The following is a 24672-nucleotide window of genomic DNA, read 5'->3' as shown; positions in this document are numbered from 1 at the left end:
ATTTTATTGTTTTCGTTTTGTTAAGAATAAACACGGATACATGTCCGACCGGTTGAAATGCTTAAGCAAGAAAAATGAAATCTGACACGGGAATTAGAATTCCGATTTTAACTTTCTAAATAGTTCGCTTTTAGTCCGAAGATAGTGGCATCATTTCGCGATGCACAATAAACTTCCTAGTGTTTCCTCCTATCAGCTAGTTACATTTGCTTTTGACACTAACGGCAAAGATGGACAGTGGCTTTCCTGAATAAGGCTCTGAAGTATCCAGCTGACGCATAATTGGGCTGAAGTTGTGTATGGATACTATTATGTATCTAATGCAAAATGTGATGATTTTACAACTGACTGCTTTTGAATGTAATTAGTAGACAATTCTCCTGATGGAACGTTGCGCTATCTTCAGCCGAATGCTGGAGTCCCCTTGAGTGTTAAGCATCTGTCGATCCAGATACAACTCTGCATTGCTTGTAGGTATATCTCACTGTTGAACTCTAGTGAAAGTTCCACAGTTACAAAAGTAGGGAATTGGTAGTCAATTAAAATTCATAAAATTTGTCATTGCTCGGGTATGCTTTAATAATTATGAAAGAACATATAATGCGAACAGATATAAGAACAAATAAATTAAAAGTCTATACATCATAAATAAATAAATAAATACAAATAATACAGCACGTGTCCGTATAAGTGTCAGTTTTGTAATATATCTCCGTCGTCGTCTTGTTGATGGTTGCTTAGAATTGTTATCGTTATGTGGTCGTTTTCCCTCTCTACCGATATTTTCTGTCTCCAGTGCATGTTGTCGCAAACGATAGTAGGTAAATAAGTCATTCGTCATTGTGTTCTTGTCGTCTCATTATGTAACTGGTCCGCTCTCATTATTTATCTGTCTTAGCGGTATGCGTGTAAATTGTCACAGTAAGGTCATTCATTTACAGTCAGAGTAGTCATAACCGTCTTTCGCGAATCGGTGTATCGGCTTGTATAGTCACTGTACTGTCAATCACTGAGTACGTCTACAACAGGCCACTTAATTGTAATGCGTCTTTCTATACGTCGGTTCTGAGCGTCGCTGAAAGCCACGAGGGTATTAGCCCTAGAGATCTAGGTCGTAGTCGTCCACCAGTCGTCTACTAGTTGCCTAGCAGTCGTCTACCGGTCGTCTAGCAGTCGTCTACCAGTCGTATAACAGTGGTCGAGCAGTCGTCGGTGCTGGGCCAGTGGTCGCTGTCTCCAGTCGTTACGTGTTAGTGGTGTCGTTGTTGCGTGCTCGCTGTCGTTATGCCCCACGGGTGTTGTCCACGATGCTGCTGTAGGCCCTGTACGCCATTGGCTGCGCGTCTGAGTTGCTACTGTAGTAAGGGATCCCGCCTGGTACGTAGGAAGAATCGCCAGTGGAGTCGTACTCCGTCGCTGACTTGTTGATCGCCTCTGCAATCAGACAGAACGTGACTTGCTGGATGCCACCACTATAATGCTAACTTGATCTAGCCTGAAATACCATATACTACAATATTTTAATATGAAGACTGCGCTATAAGTTAATTTTTAGCAAAGATGTTATGTTCAGTATTTACATTTGTTTATGAATAAACCACAACTGAAATGTACCCAAAGTTCTTATTGCAATATTCTCCTTTAACATGGTTTCACCCTCTTTGAAAGTAAAATGGAGATTAATTTTAGCATGGTATCTAGTGTCCACGTTTCACCAGATATCTGAAACAGTACTCTCTTCCACTGATTATTTTAAGGTACCGGCCTACTTTGTTCTTACAGAAATATTGTTGTTGAAGGATTGGTAACTTTTTCTTTTTGAACCACTAAGAGTTTCCAGCTTATCCAAATTACAATAAATGTCTATTAAGACGAAATGTTGATAGAATCAGGAACGAAGCTGCAATATCCAAAACGGTACAGCATAAAACTTTGCTCAATAATGACACATATTTGGGCAAAACTGGCGGACTGACAGTTGTGGAAGATTGCAGAGTCGTAACACAAGAACACTGTTTTCGATAAATTGTATCATTTAGGGCATAGGAAAAAAAATTAGAAAATAAAAACACCCCAAACTGTGGTTTTTTGTCTGTGTGAAGGAGATTTCGCGTGCGGGTTTGTGATTAATTGCAAACAATATGAAAACTACAATTTCAGACAGTGTGGATGCTTTTTTATACCAAAAACTTTCTCTTACAAAATGAAAAGTTCCCAACTCGTTTGGTCTTTCTTTGCATTCATTTTCCGAGTTGAAAACAAAAGCACACTCTAGTTTGTGCAAAGTATATTGTTATAAACTACATTTGGCATTTTGCTTTCGCGTGCAAATATGAATGAATTTTACTGTTTCGAATGTTTGTTATTGATAGTCATACTACACACTCGTCATGACGGAAGCTAGAGCACTTCAAAGCTGAATGCTTAGTTAACTGAAATGTATTTGAATACCGCCTTTTTCCTTTCTGGTTACTGTTTCCGCCTCTATGATATTTAAAAGCTTCTTTATGAGGACACAACGGTAACACTGAGCGAAATGAGGAATTATGTTGGGAAATTTAAACTTTCATTTTCGTTCATTACTGTACCAGTAGACTGAAATATTTTCTCTTCCCACTTGACGCATTTTCTGTATTCTCTTTTTGTTTGGTGAACTACAAAATTTATTTGTTTATGTGCTTTATCTTTTAAGCAGATATAATTTTTTGATTAGTTGTTCTTCTGTTTTCAGTAAGTTGAAATCATCTGTTAAAACGATTTAGTGCGATATGTTCGATTTCAAAGTTATATTTTATGTCACTCGAGAATGTTCAAGAAAGTTAGAAAAACATTCGTCAAACATTCTGGAATATTTGCGAAAGCTCGAGAACGTTATGGAACACCTTACATTTTCTTCCCTTGAAAAATACATTGATGTGGAACCGACAACATGTCCTAGCGCCGAGCCCGATGTGATGCCCGCCTCTTCAGACACTTATATCCCACATCCACATCAACTTCTACCGTACAGCCACTACAGAGCACAACAGGAGCACCAAGAGCGGCACAAACATAAAATCCTGAGTTTAGCAGTAGCTGCTTTCGAAGGTAATACTTCAAATTCTCCGTAATGAGTTTCATTATTCGTTGAAATAACTTCCTATGTTTCATTGGTTTTCTTGTGGCGCTGATGCATCACGCAGTTCAGATCTGTGCAGTTCAATAGGAATAGCAAGAAACATTTTGTAATGGAGGCACTAACGCTCACGGGTACGCAATCTGAATATCCCATATTTATTAGTAACCAGCTGGTGAACTGTTCACACATGAAACGTTAGTCATAATGTCGTAAATTGGTGGCAAACGCTAACATCCTATTACTTTTTATTGGGATTTGTATCCTAGATTTACTAACATTTTGTGTGACATGCCGTATTATTAAGCAAGAAAGCCTCAGACTGTTGCTGTGGACGCCTCTTGGTTGTATCCCGACGCCTAACTTACTAAATTGAGCATGTGTAAAAATTTTTTCGCTCCATACTGATAGCGGCAAACAACCCAGAAGAGATTTCCTGCTAAGGATCGTTGGCAAGAGGAAGGGACGATTACCAAATGCTGACTGCTCAGTCGATCAACTAAAATATTGAGAAAATAGAACGAATCCCTGATTGGATAAATCTACTGTAGAACATACGAACTTCTACGACAAACCACTCCATCATCCTCTAACTATTGGCGTTGCAATTATCCGATCCTTAAACTTTTTATATTTAGAAAGACTACAACGCAATACATTTTCAAACAAGGACTTCGTCTAGTGGCCCTTACATCAATTTCATGCTTAAATGTACTTGAGAGGAACAATTACCCCCCAATTCATGGTAGGCGATAATTACCAACGCTCTTAGTCATATTCTCATTGGATTACCTAAGGTATTCCATTCATTGAGCAGATGTTGAGCTTATCTTGTAGAGGGAAGAAATTAGATTCTATGTTCATATCCATGACTCCGGCGAAACAAAACAAAACAAAACAAAAACAACAAATCTGGAAACAAAAAAAATAGGAAGAGAATGGCGAAATCGGAAAAGATGGTTCCGGAAAAATTTAACATAATTTCTGAATAAATAACTAGTAAATAGTTAAAATTAAGTTGAATCAATGAAGTACCTAACAGGGGAAGACATGAATGAAAAAGTGACGTTCCGAAGGAAACAGCAAAGACAAGGCTACTGAAATTGAACTTCATGTACAGGTGGTCAAGTATGGAATAAAGGTACCTTCATGTATAAGAGACGAAAACGTGAGGCTGATCTTATTAAAGTCCTTATAGAGGTATGGCCGTGTGGTTTTACAAAATAGTAAAATGATAAAATGTCAAATATCCGACATTTCGCCAATGTTATTAACACTGACTAGTCGTATTTTCGATCCAATAAAAGATTTTTGCGTCGGTAGTCACCTAACATTTAAGCACCCACTAACCATCTGAATCTTTCTACACCCGAAGGAAGGCCGCTGCGACACCGTCGAAACGTTGGATATTGAATATCTTAGCGTTTCGGTATTTCAGAAGCTGATGCATCAGTAGAGATGAAACGGTTTTAGTGAGGTTGATACTGGCCTCGGGAGCGTACGTATTTTTAAATTGAGGAGGAGTTGTTTCCGATCAAACAAATTATTGAATTCACGTTATTACTGAAAGTTATACACAAAATAACATACAAAGTTGTCGGAAAGCAAACGGCAGCTACGTAGTTCGGCTTTAAAAATGCTGTCGTTATTCGAGAGGCTCTGTTCTATATTTAGATTTTATTCCAGAGGTGCAGAGACGTGAACTGTGATGTCCATACCTGTTTTATCGATTATCAGAAGGATTTTGATAGAGGACAACATAACGAAATCGCCAAGATGTTAAAGAATAGCAGGACAGATGACGAAGACCTCTGGATCATAATTATTCTATGCTGATATCAGCATGCTGCAGTGAATATAAAAGGAGAAATGTGACATATTAGAGATGTGACAGGTAGTTAAATAGAGCTCTCTTTCGGGGCCACTGATGTTTCTTCTTTGTTCAGAATACATCTTCAAAGAAGCACATGAAAACGTCAATGAAGAAATCGAATGGAGAGAAGCTACCAGTGTCCACTAATCTGATGGTACTGCAATATTTGTCGACAGCTTAAATAGTCCTCTTCATATTGTATCCCGAATCAATTAAAGTAGTGAGCGTTATGCATAGAAACGAAAATAAGTAAAAATTGATGGTCATCAGCAAGAAAGATATACCAAACTGTCAACTAAACATTAACTGTAAACTTATTCAACAAGTAAAGGAATACAAATATCTGGGAATCAACATGAACAACTAGTGGTACAGCTCGCGAGAAATATAACTCCATATTCTGAGAGTCAGAGCAGCGTTTTCGAAAAATATTTTCAAGAACCAACACCTCTCTATCAACACAAAAATAAGATATCTACAAAGGAACATTTCCCATCCTTTTTCCACAAAATGATGGGGAAACAAAAAGTTCAAAACATATTAAAATGGAAAAACCTACATGACCTTTACCAGGTAATATGGAACGGGAATATAATAGAATACTGCAGCGTTCTTCAAGGAAAGATAACCTGGTGAAAGAGGACAGGAATGAAGAGGAAAAAAAAATGTGTGTGAAATCTTATGGGACTTAACTTCTAAGGCTTACACACTACTTAACCTAAATTATCCTAAGGACAAACACACGCACCCATACCCGAGGGAGGAGTCGAACCTCCGCCGGGGCCAGCCGCACAGTCTATGACTGCAGCGCCTTTGACCGCTCGGCTAATCCCGCGAGGCGATGAAGAGGAGTATCTCGACTCAGAAACTTACGGACGTGGGATTAACGCACGAGCGAGGAACGTCTTAGAACAAGCAAAAGTGGTTATAATTATAGTACGGCAATAGTACTGGCAAATTTTACATACGCAGAACAGATAGAAAATCGTGAAAGAAGAATTGTGAGGACAATTCTTGGACACAGGAAAATAACAGATGATCAAGGCAAGCCTGTATACAGACTAAAAAGCAACAAAGAAGTGTATACGAAGTGCAGCAAAATTACAGACGAAATTAGAAAAATAAGATGCTCCTTTTATGCTCACATCATGAGGATGAACCCGAATAGGCTTACAAAACAAATATTTTCGTACATCGCAAACCTAAAAAATAAAAATTTATGGTTTATCAACACAGAAAGAGATCTAAAAGAAATGGACATAGATCAGGAAACAATATTTAACAGAAACCTTTTTAGAAAAAAACTGAATTCATTCACGGGTTTCGGTGTGAAAATTAAGAAGACTTGTGGAACTAAATGGTCTGAAGAGAGAAAAGCCGCCTTCAGCGCAAGAATGAAAGAAGTGTGGACTGAGAGAAAGAAGACTTCCCAGAAGCGCAAGAAATAACTGTTTTCACGGTCTTTAACGGCCAAATTTGTATAATAATAATAATAATAATAGTACGGTTACTCACAGATGTACAGCGTGGGCTGTAATTATCTTATGGCAGCGAAACTCGGTATATATCGTAATGTGTTAATGCGAAACCAGTGTATTCTGAAACAAAAAAAAAAAAAAAAAATAGTTCGAGTTTGCGCCACCAGATGCAAATCTGGCGCGGTACAGCATCTCGTCGATGTCTGCAGTGCTCATATTGAACAAATTGTGTAAGTGGTGGCTATTAATAACGACTTCAACATTATCCTTCTTTCACTTGATTGACCTCCTCTGCCTTTGTCCCGTTGCCAATCCTTTACGTATGGGAACATTTCCTTGCCTTCACAGTGCCAGAGATGATCCTGGTCGCCAAAATGGGAACTAATTCATTTTATATCGTAAATCGATTCCCCATTAACGCATTAGAATATTTACCGAGTTTTGCTGCCATATGATTATTATAGACCACACTGGACCTCTGCAAGTAGGTGAATTTTAATTATAACCAATCGTTAGCTGTGATGGTCTCCTACATCCGAAACAGATACACGCTGGAATAGTAAGTAGAAAACAAGTTATTTTTGAAACGGTAACATCAACAAAAGCAAAACGAGGATAATGGAATGTAGTCGAATTAAGTCGGGTGATGTTGAGGGTATTAGATTAGGAAATGAGACACTTAAAGTAGTAAAGGAGTTTTGCTACTTGGGGAGCAAAATAACTGATGATGGTCGAAGTAGAGAGGATATAAAATGTAGACTGGCAATGGCAAGGAAAGCGTTTCTGAAGAAGAGAAATTTGTTAACATCGAGTATAGATTTAAGTGTCAGGAAGTCATTTCTGAAAGTATTTGTATGGAGTGTAGCCATGTATGGAAGTGAAACATGGACGGTAAATAGTTTGGACAAGAAGAGAATAGAAGCTTTCGAAATGTGGTGCTACAGAAGAATGCTGAAGATTAGATGGGTAGATCACATAACTAATGAGGAAGTATTGAATAGGATTGGGGAGAAGAGAAGTTTGTGGCACAACTTGACCAGAAGAAGGGATCGGTTGGTAGGACATGTTCTGAGGCATCAAGGGATCACCAATTTAGTATTGGAGAGCAGCGTGGAGGATAAAAATCGTAGGGGGAGACCAAGAGATGAATACACTAAGCAGATTCAGAAGGATGTAGGTTGCAGTAGGTACTGGGAGATGAAGAAGCTTGCACAGGATAGAGTAGCATGGAGAGCTGCATCAAACCAGTCTCAGGACTGAAGACCATAACAACAACAACAATAACAACACAGGAGAGCGCCGTCGGGATGGGCCGCTGCGGGTTCTGGTGGATACTGACCGACGGGGTCGACGCTGAAGCTGCGCCCGTAGGAGGAGTGGCCGTAGCCGTGGCCGTGCTGCACCTCGGAGGAGTGCGTGTGCTCGTGCGAGTAGACGGGCTTGCTGACGATCTCGTACGTGACGGACTTGCCGCCGCCGCCGCCGGCCAGGCTCTTCAGCCCGACGATGGCGGCCAGCATGAGCGCCAGCAGCGCCGTGATGAGCGCCTTGCCCGCCAGCAGGAAGAGCAGGCCGCCCGCGCCCGCGCCCATCATCGCCTTCATCATCATCATCATCAGCAGCAGCTGGCCGCCGCCGCCCTTCTTGCCGCCCAGGCCGCCACCTCCCTTGCGCCCTATCGCAAGTTGGAAAATTGAATTAATGACAATGTTGTAAACAAATGACCCTGAACGACATACCTCGACATTCAACTCATATGCTACGATTCACCGGTATCGATAGTCGTGCAGCGCCGTTAGTGACACTTTTGTTTTGACACACGAGCGGCTACACTGCACAAAGTAAAAAGAGACTGAAAGAAGTAGCACCACCTGCTGAGACAAGCCGTCCCACAAGGGTTGCAACCGCTCCCTGATATCCCGGTTACTGTCACTGAGACTCAACTGACGAAGGAGCTTATCCCACACATCTTGTGTTGGGGGCGGGTCTGAGGATGTTCCTGGTCACTAGAATACCTCAGAATCACATAAACTGTTTACAGACAATTGCAACGTGTGTGGACGAAGTTGTCCTGTTGAAAACTGGCAGCATAATACAGCCGCATGAGGGGTAACACATTACGACGCAGGATGTACAAGTCGTACCGTTTTGTGGTCTAGTACAGTTTGATGACTATTTCAGCATCATTTTCGTGCTGACTGAATAAACACATTACGAAACGTGCTACTATTCGTTGAACCACCTTTGTCCATTCCGTTATTGCAGTTTGGTAAGTAGAACAAGCACTATGACAAACATTTAGTGGCAGTTCAAAAATTAGCCTAAACTAAAGAAACCACAGGAAACATAAGCCTGTGACATAAGGAAGAGCCGGCCGTGGTGGCCGAGCGGTTCTAGGCGCTACAGTCTGGAACCGCGCGACCGCTACGGTCGCAGGTTACAACCTGCCTCGGGCACGGATGTGTGTGATGTCCTTAGGTTAGTTAGGTTCAAGTAGTACTAAGTTCTAGGGGACTGATGATCTCAGGAGTTAAGTCCCATAGTGCTCAGAGACATTTGAACCATTTGATAAGGAGGATATTTGAGTACACAGGTGATGGGGAGGGGAGCAAACTAAAAATGGCCCGGAAAATATTTATGGCACTGACATGGAGTTAATGCTTGTTAATGAGAAGATAACTGCTCATTACATAAAATGCTGGAAACCGATTTCGATGCACCAGTGGGTTGCTGTCACATGCCTGCATGTGTGCACCTCCCGCATGCCGTGACCTGAGTACTTCGCTGTGTCATCGCGTTTGAGTAGGTCTCGCGGTAGCGTTCTCGCTTCCCGAGCACGGGGTCCCGGGTTCGATTCCCGGCGGGGTCGGGGATTTTCACCTGCCTCGAGATGACTGGGTGTTTGTGTTGTCCTCATCATTTCATCATCATCCAGGAAAGTGGCGAACTTGGACTGAGCAAAGGTTGGGAAATTGTACGGGCGCTGATAACCACGCAGTTGAGCGCCCCACAAACCAAATATCATCATCATCATCATCATCACGCGTTTGAGTAAGAGGGTCAACCAGATGATTATACCACAAAATGGTGCTCATGATAAAACAACACGTGTTCGTTGTCGAGTGTTGCCCGAAGCACAATTTGTGGACAATGTTTACTGACCTCTTTGCGTGGGAGTGTTGCGAAACGTCCAGCAAAGTCTACAGTCAAAACGTAGTGGCAAAATGACGTGAAACGGGACCTTTACCAAATAAAAATCATATCCGAAAACAGTTCGAACACCAGAAAATATGGCTCAAATGAAATCTGACGAAACCTCGACGACATTTAGCTGTGCAAGTGGGAATTAAGAGATCATGTCGAAACATTATCAGGGAAGGCCTTCGCCGGTAGCCTTACAAATATATTGTTGAGAATACAGACGAACTTTCACGTTTTGTGTTCTGCCAGTGGTTCCTGAGTGAAGTGAGTCCTCAGTTTTTCATTCCTTCAGACGAGGTCTGATTCAGTCTGTCAGGGTACGAGAACTAACAGAACAGGCGCCATTATGAGTCAGAAAATCGGCGTTAGTGCTCTGGAGAGCCGTCGTATAATCTCGGAATGGTGACCGGTACACAGTGTTTGATGTCCGCATCGTAACACGGTTCTTTCAACAAACTTCAAATGCTAACCGACATTTCCAGAAACTGTTTAATCCCAAGGAGTGGATTAAGTAACAATAGATGAACGACAGCATGGATATTTTCAGCAAGACGTAGCAAGAGTGTAGCGCCTTGACAATATTGTCAGGAATGCATGAGGTGTCCGGTGAGGAGTGGACAATCAGCAGAGGTAATGCAATCTCCTGGTTACCTTGAGCCCTGATCTCTCTCCGTGTGATTTTTACCTGTGGGGCAAATAGAAGGGTCAAATTTGCTAAAATATTCCTCACACACTGAAAGAGCTACAGAAGAACACTGAAAATGCTACTCTGATGTGGGTTAGGCATTACACAATCTCACCTATTGTAGTTTCGAAGTTCACAAATTAATCGTCAGCGATTAACCTCTTCCATTCTGTTTTTGTATACCAACATATTGTTCCAAAAAAGATACAGACTCGCGAAGATTGAGGTAACCTGCAGTATACCTTGTTCAGGTATGACTCAAGGCCGCTTAGCTACCTCTTAATGCGATTTGGTTGTGGATTTTGAATATGACATTACAGTACATGTCGTATGAATTCTGAATTTACCATAACATACAATGACTTAGAACTTCTGGTGCGGTGTCCGTTAAATAAACTAGAATTTTAATCCACTAAATACTTGTAACTACGGCTCTTGATCTCTGACTAGAAACTGGGATTCAAAGGAAACATAAAAGAAAGGACAAGGCCTTCCTTATATGTTTAATTCAACGTCTCCCATTGCCTCTACGTCGATGAAAGGTTGACCTTCAACTTCCCTTTGCTGTTAAAACGTTGAATTATTACCGAGTAATTCTAGGGTGCGACAGACGAATTTAATAAAAACTGAAGGACATCTAAACAAAATGATGTCATTCGAGGTGTCTCTATATCCAGTGATAACGCAGCCATAAAGATCGTTTCTCAGGATTTCGACATTCGAAAACTTCTGAAAGCTCTTATTGACTTACTGACAGAATTTGTCGCTAACTTACGGCACTGTTTTGCTGGGGTAGGTTTTTAACAGTCTGTTTGTTCAAATTTGTCTGAAAATTCGTCTAAAAACATTCAGGAAAAATGCAAAAAGTGAAAGGCATGCATACAACGTGTGGAACACGTTTAACTTTGTTGCATTTTCAATGCAGTTTCTAGACACTGCAACTATTTTTTAGTTTCTAGGCATTGCCACCGTCATACCAGGTTACATTTAAAAGATGTAGTGTGCTTGACATAGTTTTTTGTAGTCCTTTAAGTCACTTAACAATATGTATGCGGAGAATCATCTGATTTTCTATTAGGAGAAAAAAACTGAAAAGTAGAAGAGAAGTAACGGTGGGGATACATCTGCCAGCTTTACGTGGATTGTACAATACCTGTGAGTTGTGTGCTTTGAATCTAAGGCAGAAATGAGGCAGAAACTCGGATTTTTCTGATTTGGTGTAACGGCTGAAAGGTGCCACCTGCGATATCTGGAACCGTATTCGAGTTACGATGTCCATTTTGAAGAAATGATGATTACTCGTCCTGTGGAATATAGGTTCGTTATTTCCCTCGTCATTTTTGTGCCAATGGCTGCGTTGTGGAATGTGTGGCTCACCGGTGTTGTGCGGGCAGTTGAGGTCGTGATTTCTGACACTTTGGATTAGCTAGCTTATTGTAAGTCCTGCAAATAAATGTGTTTAGCAATTAGCCTAGAGAGATAGTGCTCTTGTCAAGTACTGCAAGCCTATGTTTTGTTTATTTTGCCCTCGCTTATTGGCAGCTTTTTTGTCATTTTTGTTACACGAAAACCGACGCAACTTGTTTTTTGATATACTGGCAGGCTGCCTTACAAATTTAATGGTTTAGCCTTTCAGATCAGGTATTATTCGACTCCATTTAAGCTGATGTAACATGTTGCTCTATCTTGTGGCTAATACTAAATTGTTTCAGATTAACATTTCAGTGGTTAATTATGATGTGAAACTAAGAATGCTGAAGAGGATTGAGTGTTTAGCGGCCTACATGAGTATTGAAACCAGGTTTAATAGCATCGGTATCAGTGAATAATTATGGAAGGGAAATGCTGTTCCTAATCATTTTACTTTTATGTTATAATCCTTTCGTACTCTTGTTGAGATGTTACATTTGCTGTCATTAAGCTGTTTTTTGAAGGTGCTCTGATTTTTAAGTATGGTCTTCTCATAATTGTTAACTTCTCAGAAATTGTTAGTCACACTAGCTTTTACAGTGGGTGATGAGTGTTACGTTGTTGTTTGTGACACGTTTTGGGTATAGCTGGGCCTAAGTTTTTGGTTGTTTGATATCAAGTGAATTTCACGTCTGAAAACTGTTTTCCAAATTTATTGTGCAAAATATACGTACAAAATTTCACTATTTGCAACTCAATAAACCGGACCCAGCGTAAAAGCCTACTGTTCCAGTACCACCACAACTGCAGAAATTCCACATTGTCCATTGATTTCTTCTTCTGTTTCTAGTATTTTTGTCCTGCATCGACGCATTGTCGGCGTGGTTATTTCAGCATTTGGCATGGTTAATGTAAGGGGTGGCCGATGCTGTCCCTGTCGTCAGTCTCCCCCCCACCCCACCCCTCACGCCCCCATTCCCCCCATCCCCCACACCCCACCAGGGACGGAATATGTGAACCTCAACTGTCTGCGTGTACTGTTATTTATAAGGAAGTGAGCGAAAAGTTTCAAATTGCAAATCGCGTAACTGACGCGGGTCTTGGATACCAGCCCGGTATTCATCTAGTGGGATGCGGGAAACCGACTAAAATCCACTTCCAGTCTGGCCATTACACCGGTCCTTGCCGCTGAGCCGCCGTGCGGATTCGATCTGGCACTGGCGCACCTCCCCGTACTTGCAAGCGACGTTTTAACGAGCACGGCTACCCTGGCGAGAACTCTGAGTTCGGGTTTGAGTGTGATATTGTGTTTGTGCTCAGGAAGACTGTTTCTTACTGAATAGGCAGTGAAAACATTGAAAGAAGGCAATGTCATGTTGAATCTTCGAAACAGTATTTATACTTTCCACTGAAATTTGCGTCGTGTGCCGTTACTTTAAGTTAAACATAGGACACAGTAACAATGTCAAGTAGATCATAAATGTATAACCTCAACAACACATTTCAAAACAAGTTTCTTAATTCACCGTCCAGTAACCACTCGTCTTTTACGCAGCGTACTGTTTGTTATTTGGGGCCGGTGGACTGCAGCTGCAACCAGCTCGCACGTGTGCAGGCCCTGAGATGACTCTGCAGCCTCCAAATTGATGCCATTACCTGCGAGTGCTTCTTGAAAGATCTTCCTTTAATTGGGATTCTGTCACAGTGATGCCCCTATGGTGCTTACATGCGTGACGTGTATTTCTGCAAATTGCCTTTGTAGTTACGGAGCATGATAAGGAATTATTTCTACAGGCCTCCTTTCCAAGTGGGTGAAATAGTCTGTAATATCATGACTTTGCACTTTCATTGTGCATCCTGTCGGAACAGAAGTGAACTGTACTAGTTCCTGAGAGGACATAGTCTTTTATCTAACTTCACCTCTTCCCCAAGTGCAATACTAAAGTGATGCACTCTTTTCAGATCAAATCATAAAGGCTGTTGTGACCGAACAAACTGCTCGTACTGGTACCCGTTGACAGCCTCAGTAACTGTCATTACCAATTCTGAGGTTATATTGAATATTGTACTGTATTTAACAGATTTTGTTCTACTTTCAATATCGTCTCCCGCATATTGTTCAAGTAATTCCACTGCACAGAGTGCGCATTTGATTCCTTCAGTCCCTTCGTTCCTACAGATATTTTAAATGTTTCTACGTCCAATTACTCGTGAATTTCGGTTCCTTTAGCAACATGATTCTCCATATCGGGTTTTGAAGAACAGCTCTCTTTGCGCATTGCCTTCAGCGCCATCAAAAGTATTTTTTTATTATTTCTAAACAGCATAGCTCTGAATTTTCAACTGCCTCTCATTGCTAACCCATAACTGAAAACGAAGGTTTCTCTCCAATACCTTTCTGTCTCTTATACTACTTATGATGAACCTCTACCCATTACCCATTCTGTACTTCCTCTAGCGATTTAGGAATCAAATTGTCGTAATGTCTTCTGTGTTCGTCTATCCTTCTACGTTTGCCTGTACCTCATGCCATTTGTCGATTATTTTGGCCCATCGTTATTTAATTAACTGAAAATTACCGGTTTCGGACAGTGTCACCCACCTGCAGATCATTCTCGTAGCTACAGAATAACGTGTCTTAATGGACACAGAATGAGTTCCATTTTCATATATTGTAGCATAATATAAAGCGGTATAGTATATCAGTGGAACTAACAGTGGTCGTTAAGACCGGTTACTTTGTAGCTACGATACTGATTTGAAGTTTGGAAACACTATCCCGAAAGTGAAAGACCTATCGACAGACGGCAAACACGGAACTATCTAGAAATATTGATCGCGGATCACTTCATTGCGATAAGTATGCCAATTTTGACAGAAGGTGTTACAGTTACTATTGTTCAGCACCGATGATTAACCAAAGGAATAAAAATGTTCGCAAACTGTTGTACTGCAAGATAAATCTAGCACCAGTTTTACTAAGAAAGAACATAATTTACATTTCTAAAATGGCTCTGAGCACTATGGGACTAAACTTCTAAGGTCATCAGTCCCCTATAACTTACAACTAATTAAACCTAACTAACCTAAGGACATCACACACACCCATGCCCGAGGCAGGATTCGAACCTGCGACCGTAGCGGTCGCGCGGTTCCAGACTGTAGTGCCTAGAACCGCTCGGCCACTACGGCTGGCATTTACAGTTCTCTTAAAGTTCAGGAATACCATGCAAGTTAAGCGAATTAATATGCTGCCAGTCTAATTCAGGTCTGGTACTTGTACATCTTTAATCTGTCAATATCATTTTCTTCTCAAGGGCGTCACAGCCTCGATAAATCTGGAGAAGGATGCCATTCCACCGGGCAACACTTACTTTGTATTACTGTGAAGAAACAATCAGTATTAGTTACAGTGTTAAAATATTTTATTATTTTCCAATGACACGGTTCACATTTATTTAGGCATCTTCGGACTGGCTGATATTTCGCAGCGGTGGATGTATGGGGTATCCTGTATTAAATATCCCTGAAAGTAAATGCCCCTTGTCAGAGACTTAAAAACACTGCACGTTGTCCTTTACATTCCACAGTAAGGACACCGCGCAGTGTTTTTAAATCTCTGACAAGGGGCATTTACTTTCAGGGATATTTTACGCACGGTATCCCACGTACACATTGCCAAATATCAGAAAATCCGAAGATAGAACACGTAATTGGGAAATAATAAGAAATGTTAACACTGCAACCAAGACTATTTGTTTCTTCATATTATACATATTGGTTACTGTACAAACCCCGCCATGAACTGAAAAATGTTTTGTTTTATTAATTTAACAACAAAATGCACTGGAATATATTTTTATTTAGTTTTTATTTATTTTCGAAGATGGAGCATTAATTAAAATGTTTATTTAAAAAATAGATTCTTACTGTAACAAAACTCGTGTTCCAGTCCCTTCCGCTAAATTCAGGTGACTGTGATACTTCATAATCTAGTGAGTAAAATTATTTTTACAGATCTCACCCGGAATCCTACATCTATTGGCACTATGTATTTCACGAAATCTAGCAAATGGTTTTAAAGACATCAGACAATTTAAAAATTGAAAATATATTTATTTCCTACCTGGGAGCAAATTATGATTTTCAAAATTCAATGAAAATATAATTGATAAAGACCCACACACCATATTATGTAAACATGATGGAGCTCATTATAAATGCATTCCATATCGCTGAAATATTTTGTAGTTTTTATCCTATGAGCACATAAGATGAATTTAATACTAACACCACCCAAGAAACCAGTCCATAGAAGAAATACTGCAGATTCATGCCTACTTTCTTTATGATTTCTACGTTAATTTAAATCCTCTAGATAATTAGGTCGTCTCAACTATCTCTTCTTCTAGTAACGCCGTTTTGACTCTCTGGTGGGAACTAAGGGCATGAATGGCAGCATTGACGACCTCTGGTTCTCTGAAAGTTGAGGCAGGCATTCGAAATAGAAACAAATATTTCATCTTCACACAGAGCCAAAGAGTGTCCTTGTTAAGTCCAGGTGTTCAACACGTTTCTACCTCAGAACAATTACACACGTTGACCACTGAGTTATGGAGACACGTGAATAATCTAGTGGATGTCTGAACCTATGTGGAGCTGTCCGCAGACTATCAGTTGTGTAGACGGAGCCTGAAACGCAAGAAGACTAACGAAATGCTGGAAGTCCTACGGATGTTCTATGAGAGGGACGTGCAGTCAAATATGAGTATAATTTGATGTACATTTTGCACTCATACATTCAAAGAGACCCATTTCTTTTCGAAGCTGATTTTGAGACAAACCAGTTGCAACAGTAAAATTAAAAAGACAGACAGGAGTACACGTCTGGAGCTACGTAAACTGGAAATACCACTTGATAGTGATTAGTGTAAAAGCTGATGGTTGGCTGGGATTCGCTGGGACAGTATTAAGGAAATGTAATTCATCTACGAAAGAAATGGTTTATAAAACACATTTGCAAGACCAAGTATTACCCATTACGCTTAGACCGCTATCAGGCTGGATAAGGAGAACAGATAAAATCAATCGCAAAGCGACACGGGACAGTTCAGCAAGTAATAATCAGCCACCAATAGTCTGGCAACATATTACTTCCTCTCACATATTTATCACTAAATGACCACTACGAAGAAATCAGAGAACTCATAGCTCAAAGGTAAACTTAGCGACTCGATGTTCCCACGCACCACTGGCGAATGGAGCAGAGAACATAAATTGGTAATGGTACCAGAACTTCCTCCACTACTTTCCGTAAGGTGGCTTGCAAGGTAATAAATGTCTAGTGATAATGTCATGAGGCTTCTTAACGTTCCGTCCAGACCATGGGAATATACCTCGAGTGAGACGTCAGCCATGCACGTCTCGATAATAACCTAACCAATACAATATCTGTCATATATCTACTTCAAACTGCCTCCCGCCAGAAGCTAACATTGAAAGAGGACATCATAGAAATGAACCGGACGAGTGCGAGTAGGACTCGGTCTCTGGAAGTTCCATACAAACTTAATTACGTATATAGACAACAAAAATAGCTATTTCCTGGGCTCAATTGCCTCGTACAGCCTTTCCATTAGATGCCGCTTCGGCGACATGCGTGTACCTGAACTACCACAAATACTGAAAGGATGAAAGGAACCTACTGTTTAACTTGGAATCTGAACTACGTGTAGTATTTGGCGGCTCCTCATATCGTTTGAAGCTGAAGGCCGGGTGACAACGAGGACTGAAAAGTCCGTGGTCAGAGCGAGATTCGATCCCTCGACCTCTCAATTTTCTAGGCATTTGCTTACCATTAGACGACGAGAACCAGCATGCACGTGCATCATGCGTTTCTAGGTTTTGATGGACGAGTTTATCAAAATGTGTGGCATAAATGCCCCTATTTTTTGATTGCATTGAATTACACTCTTAAATGTTTTATTTCAGGAGCGGACTGTACACGTTAGTACTTGACATGAATTTCTGCTTAATACATGCAACCGTTCCTGAGAAAAAGGGGTTTTAACAGACGGATGTACAGAAGGACACTCGGAAAACAAAACGACCGTATGAGTACATCGTTTTCACTGATTGAGGTACGCAATCCGCAAAACGGTTTTGATAACCAACCCGAAAAGGGTATCTATTTAGTATCAACCTGAAGAAAGGCGAAAAATGTAATGTGTGCTGACTGATAGCAAATTTAATCAGAATAATATGCCCTTAAAGTGAAGAAAACAGCATTACTATTTTCACCGTAAATTTTGAATTCTTTATCATATCACAGGTCTCGACGTTAGATCACCCTCAGGCCCCTTGACAAGAGAAGAGATATGAGGACACCGGTTATCTTATTACGGGTCCTACAATGACAACACGCAAGTGGATTTTGTCCGATCTCCTTTTCTCAATGGATCTGATGACAATGTAATGTAACATTGAAACCGGTGGCTTAATAACGCGTTCAAAATTTACGGGTGAAGGTGCACTGCTGTTTATTTCAAACTGACCTGCCAACGTCCAGCCATCTTCTGCAAAGACAGGCATACAAAGAATTATCGTTAAATCACATTCAAGACTATTTCGCCATTCACTTTGAAACTAATGTGCAACCCCGCCCTCGTTTCTACCCCGACTCCTGAGTACGCTGTTAGAGGCAATGATGCAACATCTACATCTATGTACATCACACTCCGCAAGCAACCCAACGGCCTGTGGCGGAGGGTACCTCTGATACCACTGACTGATCCACCATATCCTATTCAGTCGTCAATGGCGCGTGGAAAGAATGATTGTTGGCAGGCCCCTGCATTGGCTCCAATGTCTGGAATTTTCTCGTTGTTGCCATTCCGTGAGATGTATATGGGAGGAAGTAAAGTTGTTCGACTCTTCACGGAAAATGCTCTCCCTCCGTGATGCATAACGCCTCCATTGTAACGTCTGCCAGTGGAGTTTGTTGAACATTTCGATAACGCTCTCGCACAGCCTACACGATTCTACGTCCATCTACGTCCATACTCCGCAAGCCACCTGACGGTGTGTGGCGGAGGGTACCTTCAGTACCTCTATCGGTTCTCCCTTCTATTCCAGTCTCGTATTGTTCGTGGAAAGAAGGATTGTCGGTATGCCTCTGTGTGGGCTCTAATCTCTCTGATTTTATCCTCATGGTCTCTTCGCGAGATATACGTAGGAGGGAGCAATATACTGCTTGACTCTTCGGTGAAGGTATGTTCTCGAAACTTCAATAAAAGCCCGTACCGAGCTACTGAGCGTCTCTCCTGCAGAGTCTTCCACTGGAGTTTATCTATCATCTCCGTAACGCTTTCGCGATTACTAAATGATCCTGTAACGAAGCGCGCTGCTCTTCTCTACCTCTTCTATCAACCCTATCTGGTACGGATCCCACACTGCTGAGCAGTATTCAAGCAGTGGGCGAACAAGCGTACTGTAACCTACTTCCTTTGTTTTCGGATTGCATTTCCTTAGGATTCTTCCAACGAATCTCAATCTGGCATCTGCTTTACCGACGATCAACATTATATGATCATTCCATTTTAAATCACTCCTAATGCGTACTCCCAGATAATTAATAGTATTAACTGCTTCCAGTTGCTGACCTGCTATTTTGTAGCTAAATGATAAAGGATCTATCTTTCTGTATATTCGCAGCACATTACACTTGTCTACATTGAGATTCAATTGCCATTCCCTGCACCATGCGTCAATTCGCTGCAGATCCTCCTGCATTTCAGTACAATTTTCCAGTGTTACAACCTCTCGGTACACCACAGCATCATCTGCAAAAAGCCTCAGTGAACTTCCGATGTCATCCACCAGGTCATTTATGTATATTGTGAATAGCAACGGTCCTATGACACTCCCCTGCGGCACACCTGGCGAGACGCACGGCTATTTGTCGGATCTTCTCTATCTCTTCTATCAACCCTACGTTGTAACTATCCCACATTGATGAACAATACTAAAGAGTCGGTCGAACATGCGCCTTATAAACAATTTCGTCCGTGGAAGAGTTACATCTCCTTAGGATTCTTCCTGTGAATCTCAGCGTTCCACTTGCTTTTCCTACTTTTCGCAGTGCCGAGGGCGTGTTCGCGGTACTGACCTGTCTCCTGAGAACCCTCGGCGGCGGGCAGGCCGAACACCTCGTGGCTGAGCTGGCGAGCCGCCTCCAGGCTGTCGGCGTCCAGCAGCTTGACGCTGATGGCGTGCGTCTGCAGGTAGCGGGCGACGCGGCGCGCCAGGTAGGCGTCGACGCGAGCCTCCGAGTCGTGCGGGAAGTCCCTGGCGACGGATGCCACCAGGTCTGGGGTGGAGGTCGTGCCCTCAGCTGCCGCGCCGTCCCCGTCGGATCCGTTAGTGCGCACCACGGACACGCCGGGCATCAGCTGGTACTCCTTGGCGGAGGACATGCGCTCCACCAGAGCTGCCACGTCCAACTTGAGGCACGTCAGAGTGAAGCGCTGCGCTCCGGTGCATCCCTTGTTGATAGCCTTGCGGGGAGTGGACGGCGCCGCTGACAGGGTGTCATCGCCGGAGGGAATCTGGTTGACGGACGAGTGCGGGAACTGCCGGGCGTGTCTGGGGAGTAGCAGCGAAGCGACGGTAGCAGCGGCGGCTGGAGTCGCCACGCTGGACGGAGAGGTAGCTGCGGTGCTGCCGGCGACATCGGCACGTAGCGCCGGGGACAGAAACACCAGGAGTAACCACACAGGTCGTCGCAACGCGCTGTTGGTACCTTCCATTGATTTACTTACACGAGACGGTTAAATTCACTGTTTAACGAACACTGTTGCTCCCTTCACGAGACGGTACGACAAGGCACAGCTGTATGTTATCAGCGCCGCTGGGTCCTTAATGCGAGAGGCCGTCCGTTCTCAGTGGAGAAGGACGGTGCACTGCGATGTTCGGTGGTCGGCACCTGCTCTTTTGTACCCCTCGCGCCGATTCACTGCCAACGGCGTGGCACGCGTACAAGAACTCTGATCCTGTTGGGAGAGGGGGCGGCGAAAGGTAACAAAAAGGACAATAATAAAGTGACGCTAGTCAGTCCGCATTATTATCTGGGGCACGCGAAATAGAGTACCGTGAGTTGGCATCTTGCGCAAAGTAAAAGGCAAGACTCTTCGCAGCGGAGGAGGTGGACTCTGAAGCTATGGTCTCAGTGGTAGGGGGAGAGAGAAAGAGAGAGAGAGAGAGAGAGAGGGGCTCGTTGCCGCGTCCATACAATAGGCGGCGGCGCGAGGTGAAAAACCTTCGTCTAGGCGACTGCTGCTGCTGGCGTCGGCGGTCATTAGGCGGCAAACGGCGAGAGGGGCTGACCGGCTACTGCCCGTCACAGCTCTTAGTGGAGCATGACTGCGGCGCAAGAAAGAAAGGGCTGGCGAAAATAACCCGGGGCCTTTCACGGCCGCCCCGCCGCCGTTTGTCACTGCCCCCTCCCCCCTCCCTTCCCCCACAATACTGTCGCTGTCTTCGGCGGAATGGCAGAATCAGAATGTTGGTCAAGATTGTCGCCAATTAGCGGCTGTTCTTCTGTCACCGCAATACATAATTTCACCTTCATTAGACATTCACTTTAGGATGCAACCAGACAATGGAGTGGCTGAAAGTATCAAATAAGGCCTATAAAACGTCAAACGATAAGTTATTATACATCGGCAACAAGCAGACTTATTAATGAAGAGATTAGATGTTTCTGCCATCTTACTCTGCACAAACGCGTGAAACACAATACAGTCCGTAAAATGTAAACACTTGAGGTTACAGTCGTCTCAATCTCAATAAATCGAATATCTCTATAAATCGAACTAGTTGCGTGCTCCCCTGGAAACATTTCCATCGAAGATATCCTACGTATCTTGGGAAACTAGATCAATTGAAGTGATTGTCAAAACAGACCACCCAGCGGTGGTTACAACTCTCGGTAACTCGAATTACTTTGTCAATTGTTTCGCTAATTGTTTAGTCATTTAATTTCTTGAGAAATTTCTTTGTTTACTCATCGTCATTATGTATCAAAATACATAAATCAGTTGAAAAAGTGGCTTCAACGAAGGACATTTGCTTTGGTGGTCGCAGAAAGAGATAGATTCTTGAGGTCGCATAATACGGACTGAAAAAGAAAGGACATAGCGAAAACTTTTGGGATCCCTCCATCAACGTTGTTGACCACCCCGAGGCAGAAATACTGTATTGCTGAAAAGTGATCATACAAAGGGAGGAAGCGTATACGATGAGTTCTCACGCCTTCTGTAATATTTATTGAAATTGCTTAGTCAACGCAGCGGGAAAAATCTGTCGAAGGTTATATGCTTACTTTTATACATTTTGTCAAAAAGAAATTGTGACGATGATAATGGATGACTCTGAAAATGGTCCTAAGCCCAACGTAAGTTTTTGCAACGATGGCCATGACTGATAAGAAATGGAAGAACGATTTCTAACTATTTCATCAAGAAACTGCAGAATCAACAGCAACAGTATTAGTGCGAAAAAATAGATTCGGGCCTATTTTATGACTCGATGTTGATCTCGTATGTCTTGACAAGCAAGTTTGTGGTGCCTTGACTGAAATTTTGCATGTTTGTGAAAAGAACGAATACGAAACAAAAGAGGAAATACGGTATACCCTTTGAACGAAAGTAGGCGATGGTCTATTCCAGCTTTGGTCGCAGTAATGCGCCTGAACAAGGACGTCGCAGAAGCAGGGACAGATCTCTGATTTCACTGAAAATTAAAACTGAACCTTTCTCGTGTATTTTAGTAAATCTGTAGATATCATTAGTCAAAAATGGTTAAATAAAAGTTAATGAATCATATAAAAATCAAAATTCTTTTCATTGCTGGCTCAGTGTCACTTTATGAGTCCCTTTGCAAACAAATACTAACTAAACTAATGTATTTGAATATATTTGGTTAAACTCTGATTTTTACTTCCTCCTGATGAGGCCTCGCTCATTCGAACTCTGGTTAACTTGATCTCTGAATTATTCTGAACTTTTCTGAGGTCTCGTGAACTTCGAACTATCGAGAGTCGACTGCATTTCCATACGCCAGAGTCATTAAAATTCATATCATTTCCACAGCCATAGTACACGGAGGTCAAGGAATCAGTGGAAATAGCTCCTCGACGCAAATTAAACGAGGCTGGTCGCCTTACTAAGGAAGTGTTCGTTGTGGTATAATAGCGCGCAAGTACTTTCCTGCCTTCAACTGTGTTTTATGCAGACACATTTTAGCAAAATCGAGCTTCTCAGTGACAATCGAGGACCATATCACCAGAAACCACTTCTGGCGCGGCCGAAAAGTAAGTGCTTGCGGACTTTACTTGAAACTGCAGGTAGGCATCTTGTTGGTCTTGGAGCCACTGCCTATAGGTTGGTACGGACGCAGATACATTGCTGTTTAACAACAGAGCAATCTGCGAACTTTTGAATACAAATACGTCGATGTTTCCTTTCTTTGAGACTTCGAATAAACGTTAGGGCATTCCAGATCGGAACTAATAACGGGTCGAAAGTTACAAGCGAAAATAATTATAATACCTCTGGCAGTGATCCTCTTCTGCTTCAAGCTCTTTGCTTTTCATATTTTTGGAGGTGGTAGTCAGGAGCAAAACAAGAAAGAAATTGTCCAGTAAAAATGGGCCCCAAACTGCATACCTTAAGAACTATGAGCACTTGTTCACCTTTGCTTCTGTGTAATACGTATTTTCTCTTGAACGAGTGCTCATGGCTATTAAGGTGAGCATTTTAGAGCCCATCTTTACTGGACAATTATATCTTGTTTTGGTTCATACTGCCTCGTCCAAAAATGGAGAGCAAAGTGCCTGTGATAGAAGAGATTCACTGCGAGAGGTATTAGAACAGTTCTGGCTAATAACTTTCGAGTCAGGACTAGGATCTCTTACCTCAGAGATTCTTTAGTACAGTGACGAGTTTTTCTGTTACGTTTGCATGCGCGAGTTTGAATGTATGTGTGTTTGTGTGTGTGTGTGTGTGTGTGTGTGTGTGTGTGTCCAGGTATTATCAGACACCCTACGTAACAGAGATGAAAGCTTATAGGTAGGTAATTGATTAAATTTCCATTTTTCATTTCCTCTTAAAGAAGTTTCTGCTGAAATGCTCTGGTGCTCGCCTTTCTCATGCCTGCCAAAAGCAATACAGCTGCTAGCCGATTTGCAATTGCTACCGTCGTTCAGCTTCTATCTAGTGGATCTGTTCTTCTTTGTATTAGATATTTGTGGAATTTGGTTTCTAATATAGGTCTTATAAAGACACTAAAATTATTCTATGACCGTGGTGCTGTAGTTGCAGTTACGAATGTATGCTTGATTCTTAAATATTACTCCATACTTTTGAGTCACATGTTCTCTCCATCTCACAGAATATTTATGTATGAACTGCACTAAGAAAAACAGCAACGGCCTTGCCGCAGTGGATACACCGGTTCCCGTGAGATCACCGAAGTTAAGCGCTGTCGGGCGTGGTCGGCACTTGGATGGGTGACCATCCAGGTCATCATGCGCTGTTGCCATTTTTCGGGGTGCACTCAGCCTCGTGATGCCAATTGAGGAGCTACTCGACCGAATAGTAGCGGCTCCGGTCAAAGAAAACCATCATAACGACCGGGAGAGCGGTGTGCTGACCACACGCCCCTCCTATCCGCATCTTCAACTGAGGATGATACGGCGGTCGGATGGTCCCGATGGGCCACTTGTGGCCTGAAGACGGAGTGCACTAAGAAAAGGTCTCCGACTCGCATTACTCAATGGTTGTAAAGTAATAAGCAGTATCGGATAGTAAATGTATGGCGTTCTTTGCTACATGCTCGGAAATTGATCCGA

At 42.3% G+C, this 24672-nt stretch overlaps 1 protein-coding gene and 1 pseudogene across 1 annotated transcript; one reads left to right on the top strand and one right to left on the bottom strand.

The window, feature by feature from the left end:
• Positions 1 to 568: 568 nt before the first annotated feature.
• LOC126176054 (uncharacterized) lies at positions 569 to 20749 on the bottom strand. The gene is made up of 3 exons (XM_049923186.1): positions 19930 to 20749; positions 7806 to 8141; positions 569 to 1434 (listed from the first exon to the last, which is right to left on the bottom strand). The coding sequence occupies exons 1-3, from the start codon at positions 20567 to 20569 to the stop codon at positions 1283 to 1285; spliced, it is 1128 nt and encodes a 375-aa protein (XP_049779143.1). The 5' UTR covers positions 20570 to 20749; the 3' UTR covers positions 569 to 1282.
• Positions 20750 to 24244: 3495 nt separating this feature from the next.
• Positions 24245 to 24362, top strand: LOC126177470 (5S ribosomal RNA; annotated as a pseudogene).
• Positions 24363 to 24672: the final 310 nt, after the last annotated feature.

The sequence above is a fragment of the Schistocerca cancellata genome, chromosome 3 (genome assembly GCF_023864275.1).
Source record: "Schistocerca cancellata isolate TAMUIC-IGC-003103 chromosome 3, iqSchCanc2.1, whole genome shotgun sequence".
Taxonomy (NCBI): Eukaryota; Metazoa; Arthropoda; class Insecta; order Orthoptera; family Acrididae; genus Schistocerca; species Schistocerca cancellata.
This window is presented reverse-complemented; position numbering and strand designations above follow the sequence as displayed.

Coding starts and splice junctions, on each gene's coding strand:
- LOC126176054 (XM_049923186.1), bottom strand. CDS start 20,569: ATGGAAGGTACCAACAGCGCGTTGCGACGACCTGTGTGGTTACTCCTG. Junction 8,142..19,929: donor CGAGGGTTCTCAGGAGACAG/GTCAGTACCGCG, acceptor AACTTGCGATAG/GGCGCAAGGGAGGTGGCGGC. Junction 1,435..7,805: donor CTTCAGCGTCGACCCCGTCG/GTCAGTATCCAC, acceptor GTCTGATTGCAG/AGGCGATCAACAAGTCAGCG.